Raw genomic sequence first — 14,410 nt, forward strand, 5'->3', positions numbered from 1 at the left:
AGGTAGGAAAATACATTTATACGAGGAACCGTACAAGGTATTGAACCAATATTTTGTGGAGTGAACACTTGGTGATTGCAGTCAACTCAATATCGGTACATAGGAAAATTTCAAGGTGAAGGTCAGCTGCCATCAATAACGCGTATGTCCCTCGATAGCGGCCTGATATCTCCTGCCAATGGAAGTTACGAGTATGCGAATCACATTGTGGGGAATGGAATCCCACTCGACCGGCAACGCAAAAGCCAACTGCTGCATCGTTTGGGGTTGTGGTTGACGTCGGCGTAGCCGTCTATCCAATTCATCCCACAGATGCTCTATCGGGTTCAAATCCGGTGATATTGGGGGTCAGGGGAGAACATCAGCCTGTAGACAGGCTCTTGTGGTCCGTGCAGTATGCGGTCGAGCGTTGTCCTGCTGGAATACACCGTTGCCGTTGGCTGCAACTGGGAGGACGTGTGGTAGGAGAATTTCGTTGATGTATCGTTGAGCCGTAAGATTGCCCTGGATATGGACCAAACCTGTCCTGCCATGATGAGAGAGAGCCGCCCACACATCATAACGCTACCCCCGCCAAACCTGTCCACTTCCTGTACGCAGTTTCCGGTGTAACGTTCACCCATGCTCTTCCAACCCCTCGACGGAGGAGAAAGCTTGATTCGTCGCTGAACCAGACATCTCCTCCATCGCAGGTGATGCCATACCCTGTGATGACGACGCCAATGCAGTCGTTGTTGACAATGTTGTCGACTCAATATGACGCGTGTAACAGGACGTCTTGTTGGAAGACCTTCAGCTCTTGAACGGTTTCGTACGGTCCGGTCGGAGATTCTGCGCAGTCCGGGTATTTGGTATGCGGTTGGGATGGCTGTGGTCGTCCTTTCACGTAGGTGGCGCAGTCGGATGTGGCAATCTTGGGCGGGGCTGGTTACCCTTGGTCGTCCTGACCTTGGCCAATCACGTGTTTACTCATGCTGTTGAAACCGCCATAATCTTGAAAACCCTGCCTACAGCTGATCGGGATTCCCCTGCCTGCAAGTGGCAAATGACGTTGTTTCTTTGCACTTCTGTTAATCTTGGCATGTTGTTGAACTGTCACTGTTCGATTGACGCAGATGCCAGGCAATAAAAAATCCTGCACTTTAATACCGTTCATAGTCTGGAGTGATGGTGTGTCCTTGTTGTGATCACTTTGATCAGGAAATATGTTACTGACATTTTTAAAACATTAAACCTCTTCATTTTACCCCTCTTGGTCCCCTAATTGGCTGTAGAGGACACGGCGCATGTCAGCATACTGTATTTGTACAACTGTGTTAAGTTTGTCTATTATATCCGGAATTTAAATATCTTTCAGTTGGTAATTTGATGATGTTGTGAGCAAATTTATATTGTATCCTTGAGTGACTAAGTTAGACAACCGCGTTAGATCGAATAAAATCAAATCGTATTATGTACCCGGATTCAACATTTAAAAAGAATACTGGTGCATGTAAATATTTTCTTCATATATTTAAGTTCTTTGTTTCAGAATATTAACTCATTAATGGCTCATTAATTGCACTTTATTGTAATTAATACAAGAACACAATTATGTAGAATACACTTTATTGTTTAGTTTAATTCTCCTGGGCGTACCCGGACACTCCCTTGCGTTGCAAGGACGCTCCCGCTTCCGAACGTTATTTCCTAGGACCGAAAGTTACGGTCAGTGGAAAACTCTTGCAAATGTAAGCAGGATCTTTTTCACAGGCACGTTATTGACGTTGACGCTTATTGGGTACTGACATATCATAAACAATATGCGTAACATGATGACATTGACATATGATTATTTTACGAATAACAGCATGTAGCTTTACAACAGCATGCTATGATCCTCTGAGATATGTCTTACCAATGCGAATTACAAACTTTTAATTACATGAAAACGAGGTTGGCAATAATCTACTGGTATATATACCTGCAAAAGCGGTATAGTACACTATGTTTTCAGATGAATCGAGATTCTGTTTACGCGTTACTGATGTTAGACGTAGAGAAAGGTTCCCTCCGGCAGCAAACCAACAGCACGATAGGTACAGTGGTGGCAGCATCGTGGTCTGGTCTGGTATCACATACGACAGCAGAACGGATTTGATCATGATGCTAGGGGACATGACCGGTATGTGTTGTGTGGACCAAATGTTACGTCCACTGGTCAGCCCAATTTGCCCGGCACGTAGGCCAGAAATGCCTGAGTGGACTGTCTGAGGCAGCAAGGCATCACCACATTACCCTGGCCAGCCAAATCTCAACACATGTCACCGATTGAACACCTTTGGGATGTTCTGGGTTCGCAACCGATCTCAGCGTTCTCAGAATTTGCAGCAGCTTGGGCAGGCGTTTCAGGAAGAATGGCACGGGAGGCAATCTGGTGTTTGATATCCAGTATTCCCATATGCTGTCGTGCCTGTATCGATAAGCATGGGACATGGACCAGAAACTGACGTTGTTATGGAGATTCCACAACGTTATTTCTTCGTGTCATTATGAATAAATTGGGAGGTTCCCTAAAATAGCGTTCCTCGCACATATAAGAGTGAGACGAGGGCGATTCGGGGCCTCCTTCTACGACTATCTACTTGTCCAGTACGGATGGGATACCTATTATATCTGAAATCCTTCTTCCAGCACTATTTCCTTGACGCATCGGAACACGTGTCTTATTCAAGACATTCGTGACTTGTGTGATAGGACCCACTGTATTGTTCCTCCTGTACAGATCCTGGTTAAGATTGGTCTTCAGCAACCCACGCTTGTTGTGAGAGGCGACTATGCTTGTTTGTGAGGCGACGAACAGGGTCGGGTGACCAAGCTCGCTGACTTGGTTGATGTATGTCATCGTATCCACTTGTGTAGATCGATACCATGCTGTCAATCACTGGATTGTCTGGTCCAGACTCGATTATTTACAGACCGCCGTCATATAGCTGAACTACTGCTGAGTGAGTTGAGATACATTAAAACACGACCGCCTGCCTGGTCTAGTGGATGGAGCGTCCGCCCACAGAGCCTAAGACTTGTGATTTGATCCCCAGCCGAGTCATACCAAAAGACGATAAAAGATGCTTAAAACACACACGCACGCACTCATGCGCGTTGTCACATACACCAACCTAGGCTGGACCGTATCAAATACCATTCCATTCAGTTTTGGAGCATGAGTTCATTTCCCTCCATTCAGTCAAAATGACCTCGGTCAACTTGGTTGTGCTTACCCAACCGACATCGAACCGGTTATATTTCCCCTTCCTAATACGTTTCTAAACACTGGACGATCCCTTGCTTCGTGACATCAGCACAATACATATTAGTATTAATAAAGGGCCGAATGACTGATTGCTTAATTTCATAGGAACACGTGTCGCGTTCTTAACCCCCCTGACCTCTGAGTTCTTACACACATTTATTCATTAACGAGTTATCTTACATAAAAAGTCGTGGGTTGGCGGGAAGATTTTCTAGCTGCCACAATTCCATTACCAACGTCGCAATAGTAACCACTGGTAGACCATGTTTTGTTTGGTTTGGTTGTTTAACGCCGCACTCCGCAATATTCCCGCAATATGAGTGAGTGAGTATGGTCTTACGCCGCTTTTAGCAATATACCAGCAATATCACGGCGGGGGACACCACAAATGGGCTTCACACATTGTACCCATGTCGGGAATCGGACCTGGTTCTTCGGCGTGACGAGCGAACGCTTTAACCACAAGGCTACCCGACCGCCCCCCGCAATTTGACGGCGGACTGGCAGATCATATACTACCATGTAGTAATTCTATTACATCCTCAACTTGCTTAAAAAGGGTAACACATATCCCAACCTCATTGAAATCTGATTCTTGATTCCGATTCGCCATTGAAGAAATTTGGCACTTATTTCAGGAAATCTTTATAATAATGAAAATCATGGTGATGCCGATGGTTCTTTTACCCATAATATAACAATATGCCCTCTCATAACACCTGTGTCCTGAAACACGTGCTGTATATACCGTAGATACCAAACAAGATACTGGTAACTATGACAACAATCCACGTTGTCCTGTATTCACGGGAAACAAGCGGGTCAAAGGTCGCTATAATTCGGGCAGGTCCGCCACTTCCGTCAAAAACCTTCATCGCACCAACAAATATTGTTGCCCCTGCGACGGGAATCTTCTCAATGTTGGCCACATTTTCCAGCCCGATAATTCCGTTCTCTCCAACCAGTACGTGAACTTTGAAGGTCGTCGACTGGCCGTAGTCAACGGAGGGAGTGTCAACCCCAACGATACTGACGTTTCTATTGGTCAACAACCAGGAAATGGCATCCTCGTGGTACCCTGGGAAATGGTAAGTGGAGGGCGTGTCGGGCTTCTCGCTGTTGAACACAAGGTGCTTGTCATGGAACCGGGAACCCCAACCAGAGTTCATGATTACAATGGCACCGTGTGGGATTCGACCGTGCTCGCGTTCGTACCTCTCGAAGTCGGACTTGGTAACTCTGTAATCGTGATCCACTTCCGCCTGTGACGTCACGTCGATAACCACCGCTGGACCAATCAGACGCTCGGCTGGAATCTCATGCGCCCTCCATTTACCTTTGGAAAAGTGGGCAGGGGCATCGAAATGCGTTCCTGCGTGTTCGGGAGTAACAAACCAGTTGATTTCGAGCCTGGTGGAGAAAGGTGAGAAAAAGATTGACATGAGATCATTAGTTCTATTTAAATACCTGAAATATTTATAATGACAGATATGTGGTGAACTAGAACCAACACAGTAGGCATAGGCATGGTGAAGAATGCTTATAGTCTTGCTAAACTGTTCCTGTGCATCCGTTTCACCTTTCCCCCCACACTCTCTTACTTAACTAAATTATTGTGCAATGTCTTGTTTGATAGGCATTACTTAGAAGTTGTCAAGCTTGACAACGGTATAAGGATCTATACCGAAACGTCGCTTTTTACAGTAATAAAGAAGTTGTTATCCATAAAATTGTGTCTATCTTATTGAACTTAATGGTTTAGTGCCCCACCCCACCCCACCCCCCACACACACACGCACGCACGCACGCATGTCCGCACGCACACACACACACACACACACACACACACACACACACAAGAATATCATATGGTCCCTTCCTAAGTTTGCCAACCAAATAGAACATCTATATTACATTGTTGCAGGGTGTCTTTCTTTTATAGTTTGAAAAATATATATCTTGTTTTGCAGCTGTAGCTGAAATATATATCATGTGGTCGGTCCCTTAAAATGCACAATGAAAGTGAACATCTATACTCATTAATCCTACTTTCATCCGTGACAAGAATATCATCAAACCCTTACCATAATTTAGACAAGAAGCCACGAGAAATGATATTTAAGTTGAATTCAGGAACTCCTTCGGTCGGCCATTGGGTCATACCCTTCTTGTGGGGCCAGGTCAGGTCTACCACCATCATGTTGCCGCTGATTGACGGTAGTAATACGCCGATGCAAACGACAAAGCTTCCACACTTCATCTACGAATGTAAAACGCTATTTCATCAGGTACAGCAGACTCCTGCCGCCCCCCAATCCCCCCAACTTGCCCCTCCCCCCCAACTTGCCCCTCCCCCCCCCCAACTTGCCCCTCCCCCCCAACTTGCCCCCCTCCCCCTCCCCCTCCCCCCTCCCCCTCCCAGGATGTCTTGTCTTTGTAACTTGCCCTGCCCTGCCCTGCCCTCCCCTCCCCTCCCCTCCCCTCCCCTCCCCTCCCCTCCCCTCCCCTCCCCTCCCCTCCCCTCCCCTCCCCTCCCCTCCCCTCCCCTCCCCTCCCCTCCCCTTCCAGGATGTCTTGTCTTTGTACAGACCAGGACGTAGTTAGGGGAAATTAAAATGTAAGCACTGACCAAACTCGAGCAGGCCCGTACCATATTTATAAACCTATTCATTGGGATCGCTATGAAGTTAGAGATTTCCAGTCGGGTTAAATCTCATAAACAGGGACGCTGTAATGTCCCTGGGATTTTATATAATGTCCTGGGTATTTTATTAATGTAACTTCAGCTCAGATTGTAACATGTAATGAAATGTAAAATCAAATGACAAATGTTTTCTTTATATTCCCGAGGATCGAACTCGCAACCTTCATATATGTCGCCAAGTGAGTGTACCACGAGGCTACAAAGGTGTTGATAAGTCACACTGGTTTTTAGAATGTCCTTTTCAAGATCCTTAAGCCAGCAACAGATATTTTACGGGCGTTTCCTAAGGTTCATGGAAAGTATGTTCGAAACATAAAACTGTTGATAAATATTGTTCAAGTTTATTTTTTCGGTTTATAAGCATGGAAAAACACTGTCCCTTGGTTTTGGTAGACAGAGCATGCCCTGGGGTCGGGAAAAAACGCGTGGGCTTCGCCCTCTTGGTTTTTCCCTCTTCCCAGGGCATGCTCTGTCTACCAAAACCTCGTGAGCGTGTTTTCTCCAATACATAATGTATGGAATAGAGATATCTCAAATATATCCATGTTCTGGGCACAACACTTTGTGAGTGTAGAACAGTTTGATCATTGTGATCAAACCCAGATATCCTTAAAAACTAATGCAAGAAACAAAACTAACCAACTCATCAACGACAATCTTCACACCAGCAGCTAGGTCATGATATCAAACCATATCTTATCTGACATTTGTGAAAGGCATTCCTTACAACTAACATGATGAACACTTTTCAGACCCCCTGAAACATAATTTGTTAGATTTGAGTCATGGTTGGGCTTCAAAGTTAAGAAACGTATTATTTAAAATGGGATTTGGCCATGTTTCGGATAATCAAAGCATTGGTAGTATTCAATCATTTTTATCGGAATTTATGACAAGAGTAAAATGTATTTATTAGCCAGACTGGCATGCATCCTTGTCACATGGTGCAAAAACATTCAATTTTTCTATGTATATATCTATAGTGTGTCAAGAGTATTATATGAAGTATATTTCTATCCAGAAGTTATGTGTAGCTTTAGCAAAGTTTAGATGTAGTTCTCGCCAACTAAAAAATGAGACTGGCAGATATGCAAATGTTCCAAGAAATGAAAGGTTTTGCAATGTTTGTAAAAAAGGTTTTGCTACGGATGAGTATCGTTTCTTGTTTGTATGCATGGTGTATGCCGAATTGCGTGAACAGTACATTCCAAGAAACTACTATGTATTTCCCACATTACATAAAATGGGTGTCTTGATGTCAAGTGATTTATGTAATATCATAAGAAATTTGGCTATGTATATTTATAAGTCTATGCAATTAAGGACAAAACTGCTGATGTAATTTCAGTTTCAAGAATAGCTGCTGTACAACTGCTGTGACATGGGCCGATGGCCTACGTGACCTTGCTGACTAAACATAATAACTGATAAGAAGAGTACGAAACTAATAAACGCATCTCTCAAGCTGACGACACATACCCATGGGAATCTACACCAGAGATTGAAAGATTCAAGAAAATATCTCGCAGAACTTCTTAGAGGGTGGTGAGGTAAGGTTAAATGGGGTTTATGGTCGCGACCAAGATTATTGCACTTATAAATTAAGCGACGTGCATGCAGGTGCGTGTCTCCACGTACAAGTCCAGACTCCGATTTGTGTCCGATTAATAGTGCTAGCCCATTGGGATGCCATGCCGCAGTTTCACATGAATACCCAACTCAGAGACAGTATACTGACTCCAAGCCGACCAGTAACAACAAGTACCACCTTTTAAAGTCTTTTGGTATACGGACCCCGGACCTTTCGTTCTCTGGGCGGATGCTCTTCCACTAGACCACGGAGGCGTTACTTCTAAGAACAACGGGGGCACGTATGGTCCAACACTTGGGTCCTATCCCTAAATATTCGCTCTCGCCTAATGTTTCTCCTGTTCGAAATTTCTTTGATTCTCAATAGTGTCGCCATATCAGACGCTGACTTAGTATGTCGTAAGCTAGTTACAAGTGCCCCATACCAATCGTAGGTTAGGAGGTTGTTTACGGTGGGGTGTAAAGTTAGGAGATCTTTGTGAAACGGCACAAATATTTAAGAGGTGCTTTTCGACGTGGTTTAGGAGGTCGTAGCGCTAAGAGGGCTTTCGTGAAACGGCACCCAGGCATCTTAAGCGCCACAATTCACTGTGCTGAGTGCCAGAAACCCATGATGGTGCTTAAGAATCGCGGTGCGCCCCGATTATGTTTCATCGGTTTGTCAGCACCATACACGTGCTCGTGGGTTTTACCAAAAGAGGTAAACGTCTGAGATCTGCATCATTTCGGGCTTTCCTCCGACATTAAGCTGACACTATGTGATACAAGTGGAATACTGTTTAAAGCGGCGTTAACCCTCATGGTGCCTTTCGTCAGCCACACTTCGATGACAACGCAGTTTCAAAAACCTATACATTGTATCGAAAGTGTTACAAAGTTCTTATTTCTACACACAGCGAAAACAAATTTCACCGATATAAACTCCGTGATGGCGTCGTCTTCATCTGCTCGTGCTTAAAAGAGGCCAAGTTCCTTTAAAATCAGATCTTAGTTCTCGCTACCGCTAAACAAAGATCTGAGGACATCCCATTAGGGGTCACGTCAGAACGACCTTTCATCCGACCAATCAGGGCATCGCTTACCAGATTATGAAAAAGTCAGTCGGAATGTGATTCAACCTCGAAACCTTTAACTCCGAACGATAGTTGCGGGTTTAACGACTGAATCCATACAATCTAGACCATCTATCAGCCATTCCAGAATGTTCTTTTGTTCAGGTTTCAAATTTGTAATCGAGATTTGTCAAAATATGTTTCGAAGGGTAGTCGCCAATTTGAAATTAGTGCCGTAAGGCACGAGAAAGCTGCCTTCTGATTGGTCATTCCATTGGTCGGTCAAAGTTCGCGCAAGGTCGTTCTGACGTGACCCGTAATGGGATGTCCTCAGATCTTTGTTTAGCGGTAGCGAGAACTAAGATCTGATTTTAATGAGATTGAGCTCAAGGGTTACGATCTCGTGATGAGCCCTTCTTTATTGTGGCCTCATGGTAATTTCAAGTACGTATCTCGCTGGTGAAATTTTGCGAGTATATATAGGTAAATAGGAATAGTACACAATCTTATATTCATAAACAACCTTCCAAAGATTCAGGGGACCGTGACAAACCTCCCGAAAGTGGAGCAGTCAGTCAAGTGTCCTTAAATCTGGACAAAATCACGATGACAACCACGTGGGCCCGAAGGTTAATATCTACTAACCGGGGTACTTCGCAGGGTGGTAGTGACACAGGCAAGCCAGTTCACTTACCTAAAGGTTATAAAATCTCTAAAAAAAGAGAATTAACCACAGGATATTTCAGACTAGCTCGAGCGAGTCAAGTTCGAGTGACAGTTCAACTGACAGTGACGAGTGCGACAGACTGGATCGGTCAATAGATATGTCAGTCAAAGGCCCTGAATTAACACTGATCTGTGGTGTGGGGCATAATAAATGTTGTGATAGTATTTGGCAACAGATGAAAAAGGGGTGTTGGATCAGGAAGGGGAGTCAGCTCCCTAATGCTACCATCACACCAAAGTAGTTTTATTCCCGTTCTATTCCGTTCTAAAGAAAATACTAGAGCCGGCTGTGATCACGGTAGAATGCGTAGTTTGGCATACAATACGATGCTAGTTCGTTCATAAGCAGTCCTCAATACGTCCATCTCGTTCTTAGCCAGTCTGCAGTCCGTTTGTATCCAGTTCAGATCGTGTAAAAGTGCCCGTTTACTTCATTCGATAACGTTTCGAAGCAGATCAAGTCCGTTCTTAACCAGTTCTACCTCGTTCTACCTCGTTCTACCTGGTTCACAATACGTCCAAGCCAGTTCTAACTAATTCTTAACCCGACCAACTCGTTCGCAATACGTCCTCATCTCGTCCCAAGTGCGTGTGTATTCGCGTCCTGGCCCCTCCTATGAATACCGAGCGCTTTGTAGTCAGTCTTCATTCAAGTTCAGGGCTCCGAGCTGTACACGTCATGCCTCAAAAGAGAGGTCGACCCGGTCGGTGTGCACACGTACTGAAATTGATGTCCGACTACACCACGTCGTAACACGTCCCTAGTAGGTTCGAAGTACGGCAATTCCGTTCATAATACGTCTTTCTCGTTTTGAGTATGTTGTCAATCCGACTAATTGCAAAACGGGGTGGACGAGATAAAATTTTGAGCAGACTCAAAGTTCGAGAGCACCTTCCCCGTCCATGAAGTTCGTAAAAAGACTGTCAGTAGTTGCTACGTTCATACACAGTTGGAGACCGTTCGGCATTTTTTTTACGAACGTATTGAGAACTAGTTTGGTGTGATGGGGGTATTAGATCAAAAAGTGGTGTTGGATCGGTACATGTTTAAGTGCCTGGGTACGTCGGTGCATTCGAGCGTGAGCCACGCGACAGCTCTAGCGAGACAGCTATATATAGCGAGATAGTTGCGCTCCTGGTAAAGGGGTATGCGGTTATCTTGGGTCGTAGTGTAACAATATAAAGACGTACATGTACATTTCCCAACAAAATCATCATAAACTGGCATATCATTAGTATTTGTCTTGATCATCTACAAACCTTGCAAATCGATCTTCCCCCGTATGTACTCGTAATTACTCCACGGCACCGCAACTCTGTCTTCGGTTTCTCAACGTTAGCTGGTCTTGGTGTGACACGTCACAAAAGCAACATTTCGGGAGGTTGCCACTGAGCTATTTGCGTAAGGGAGATAATCACTTACTCCCCAAGCCCGCGACAGGTTGCAACTTTGAATGAGATACGACGTACTTTGTAAGGGCAATACCTGATAGGTAACAGGGATGCAGCTACTGGAAACAAGACAAACAATGAGCAGGGTTCATTAATATCCACGACTTCGATTTCATCATCTTTCTTGGTTCAAAACATGAAAAAGAAATGTCATCAACAATCCACTTATCGAAATCCAACTTTGCAGTGCCTCTCTATTATTAGTATAATAACTGTACCTTCAATTGGAAAAAATCCATGAAGCATTTTTCAAGTTATAGGTCGCACAAACGTTGAAGTAAAAAATATATTCTAAGTTCACAACATGAAATACATCATATTGTTTCAGAAAAGACACATATCAAAATCAAACTTTGTACTGAACTTCTTCAGTTAGTAAGGAACATGTTCCCAAAATTTTAAAAGAATCCATGGAGTAAATTAATAGAATTCTAAGGGGAAAAAAATGCAAAACAGCTGTATTTCTTCAGAAAATACAAATATTGAAAACAAAGTTTGTAGTGCACCTCTCCTATTGGTATAGAAGCTGTACCCATAGTTGGAAAAGAATCCATGAAGTAGTTTACGAGTTAGAGGTCGCACAAATGTTGAACTGAATATGATATTCTTAGTTCACAACATGAAAAACATCATATTGTTTCATAAAAATACACAAAATAAAAGGAGTGCGTGCATGCTTGCGTGTCCTTACTCCGAGCTGCCAAGTCTCTCATTTATCCCAAAACGCCGACCGCCAGGCAGATACTACTGTGGGATCAGAGGGGTACATGGGGTTTTACACCGTTGGATCCTGCTACAAAAATATTTATCTGACTGAGATATTTTAATATGACATTGTAAAAGAAATCCACATGCAGTCTGACTTGCTCGTGGCGGGGTATAAAGGATTTCTTCCCTCGCTGAGATAGTTATTACCCTTAAAGAAAGGCGAGATACACAGTATTTTCTCAAGATCACTTGGACCAATCAGAATAGTGTTGCCTCACGCCTTGAACACGCGCTAACCGACGCGGTTTGAATATTTCAGTCCCTCCACTAAGTAGGACAAATGTGATGTTGAAGACTCATCAGTGAGAGATCCAACGACTTTTTTTAATATGTGCTGAAATGTATTATTATTAATATATGTAAATGGTTACAATAAGGAGAATGATGACGGCATCCGTCAGTTTGCAAAGCGTGACGGACAACAAAGCTACGTGTAAAATACACTAGAATGTATCAAAACCATTGTAATACAAAGTACATACATTGGTATGCCAGTTGGACACGCTACCTGATAGGACTGGAATCGAGAAGTAGGAGTGCAGATAAAACCTTCGCGCGCTGACACCCTCACAGAGACGAAAGGGACCCTCGGAGAGAAGGCAGACGTGACTAAGTGCGTGATAACGCGAGATAACGTGTATCACGTGATGCATTATTCAATTACTTACACCAATCGTGGAGTCAGGCAGGTGTAATGCCGTCTAGATGTTGGCGTGTGTCACCTCAGTGAACACAAATGTTAACTTACAATGACATACAGCTTAATGCGAACTTGGGGTGTATCTGGAGAGTAGTTTTAATCATTTTAATCAAAGACGTATATACATCTTTGTTTCAATGCAACTTGTTACACTTTAACAGAAGGGAGAGGGAAGTCCCAGAGAAGATAAATTTAGATGTGGCACACAGTTTGGGGAGGAATTATTGGAATAAGGTCAGGTCTGCTGTAGCTAGATTTAGCTTCCTCAGCAACAGCGAAGAAGTCAAGATATCAACAAGAACGCTTAAAATACAGCACTGATGAACAACACTCACACCAGATTATGCAAAGAAGAGAATATTTCTCCCTTACATGAAAACACAAGAAACAAGAAGCAAAAACTTGTTATGAGTAAAGACAAACTTGGCATGCCAGTGGTCCTTGAAAAGAGAATTAAATACTACTTTGTAGAGCTGCCTCAAGAAGCATTGAGAACTCTCACTCTCAAAACCAAAAGCCAAGGATAATAGGTTCTGTCGCCCCACCCAGGAGGACACGACCAGGATGACAGCTGGGGTAGTCACAGGCGATAACACTCTTACCCGTTAAGAATACAACTGTGCATACACCACCATGCCACCATTGTCTTTCTGTGTAGTGTGTGAATGTGTGTGGGCTAAAAAGTAAACTCCACTGTCCTGATCTTGTAAATACCATTAGTTCATATGTTACCTTTAAGTGAGTGAGTGAGTTGGGTTTAACGCCGCTTTTAACAGTATTCCAGTTATATCACGGCGTGTCAGCTTCATGTGGGAGGAAAGCCCGAAGTGATGCAGGTCTCAGACGTTTACCACTTCGATGAAACCCACGAGCATGGGTATTGTGCTGACAAACCTAGAAACATAATCGGGCGAACCGGGATTCAAACCCACAATCATAGGTTTCTGGCGTGCCTAAGGGACGCAACTCTGCACAGCGAATCGCGGTGCCTTCGACGGCTGGGCCACCCGTGCCCCTGTAGAGGATGAGCCACACGAACATATCCATCGTGCTACTATTGTGGTACGCCCGCTACCCCTTTCTTCACAGTCGTAAGCGTCACAGGGTGGACCTCAGTCAGTAATACAGGGTTAGTGAGATCACAACTCAACTTATTCTGGCTTACCTGCGGTTCAGATGGATAGCAACATAATCTCCCACACAATGGTATCCAACAAGTTGTAGCAGCCTCACGAGGGGTATATGTGGTTGTATGCATCCCGCGTTAGGTTTTACTATACCACGAGCCAGTGGTATCCTGAATAATACAGCTACAACGAATTTATCTTGCCGACATGTTTTAATTTGGCATTCTGAAAGAATTAAAACAAGTTCAAAATTGATAACAGCTGTTCGATTGAGCCGAGATTAAAATTGTGCTGTGTTACGTTAATTTTCATCAACTCGGAAAAAGCGTGAGGCTTCTGAAAGGGGCTTTTAGGGATTTATTCTACCCCATAAATCGACATGCAGCCTGTCTTGTTCGTGGCGGGTATATGGGATTTATTCTCCCGCTGAGATATTTAATTCTCTCCATGGCAGGATACATCGTATTTTATCAGATCACTTAGACCAATCAAATCTCATTTGACAGACCTTGGAAGATCCGTGGTTGAATAAGTCTTCAGCAACCCATGCTTTCCGTAAAATTCTTGTAAGAGGCGACTAACGGGATCGCTTGTGAATAATCGAGTCTGGACAAGACAATCCAGTAACTGACATGAGCACCGATCTGTGCAATTAGGATACGATGATGTGCATCAACCAAGTCACCGAGCATGGCCACACGATGCTGCTAGTCGCCTTTTACAGGAGTGAGTATTGTTTTACGCCGCTTTTAGAAATATTCCAGAATATCACTACTGGGGACACCAGAAATGGGCTTCACACATTGTACCCATGTCTGGAGTCGAACCCGAGTCTTCGGTGTGACTAGCGAACGCTTTAACCATTAGGCTACTCCACCGCCTTTTTAAGTACGGGTAGCTGAAGATCAATTCTAACCAGGATCTTCACGGCAAGAACTTGCTGAAGATCAAAACTAGCGTCTCCTGGATCCGTGACGGTGTTCCCGTAACCAGCGGATT

At 44.0% G+C, this 14,410-nt stretch overlaps 1 protein-coding gene across 1 annotated transcript; it reads right to left on the bottom strand.

Moving 5' to 3' along the window:
• Positions 1-2,801: 2,801 nt before the first annotated feature.
• On the bottom strand, positions 2,802-10,709 carry LOC139459488 (isatin hydrolase-like). Its single transcript, XM_071240941.1, has 3 exons — positions 10,625-10,709; positions 5,377-5,552; positions 2,802-4,702 (listed from the first exon to the last, which is right to left on the bottom strand). Exons 2-3 carry the CDS (start codon positions 5,550-5,552, stop codon positions 4,003-4,005), a joined length of 876 nt encoding a protein of 291 aa, XP_071097042.1. The 5' UTR covers positions 10,625-10,709; the 3' UTR covers positions 2,802-4,002.
• Positions 10,710-14,410: the final 3,701 nt, after the last annotated feature.

This window comes from Haliotis cracherodii, unplaced genomic scaffold, assembly GCF_022045235.1.
Source record: "Haliotis cracherodii isolate W230 unplaced genomic scaffold, xgHalCrac1.p SCAF_1, whole genome shotgun sequence".
NCBI classification, from domain to species: Eukaryota; Metazoa; Mollusca; class Gastropoda; order Lepetellida; family Haliotidae; genus Haliotis; species Haliotis cracherodii.

Excerpts from the sequence above, each read along its gene's own strand:
- LOC139459488 (XM_071240941.1), bottom strand. The coding sequence starts at position 5,552 with ATGAAGTGTGGAAGCTTTGTCGTTTGCATCGGCGTATTACTACCGTCA. Across the intron at positions 4,703-5,376 it reads GGCTTCTTGTCTAAATTATG|GCTCGAAATCAACTGGTTTG; the intron begins GTAAGGGTTTGA and ends TTTCTCCACCAG.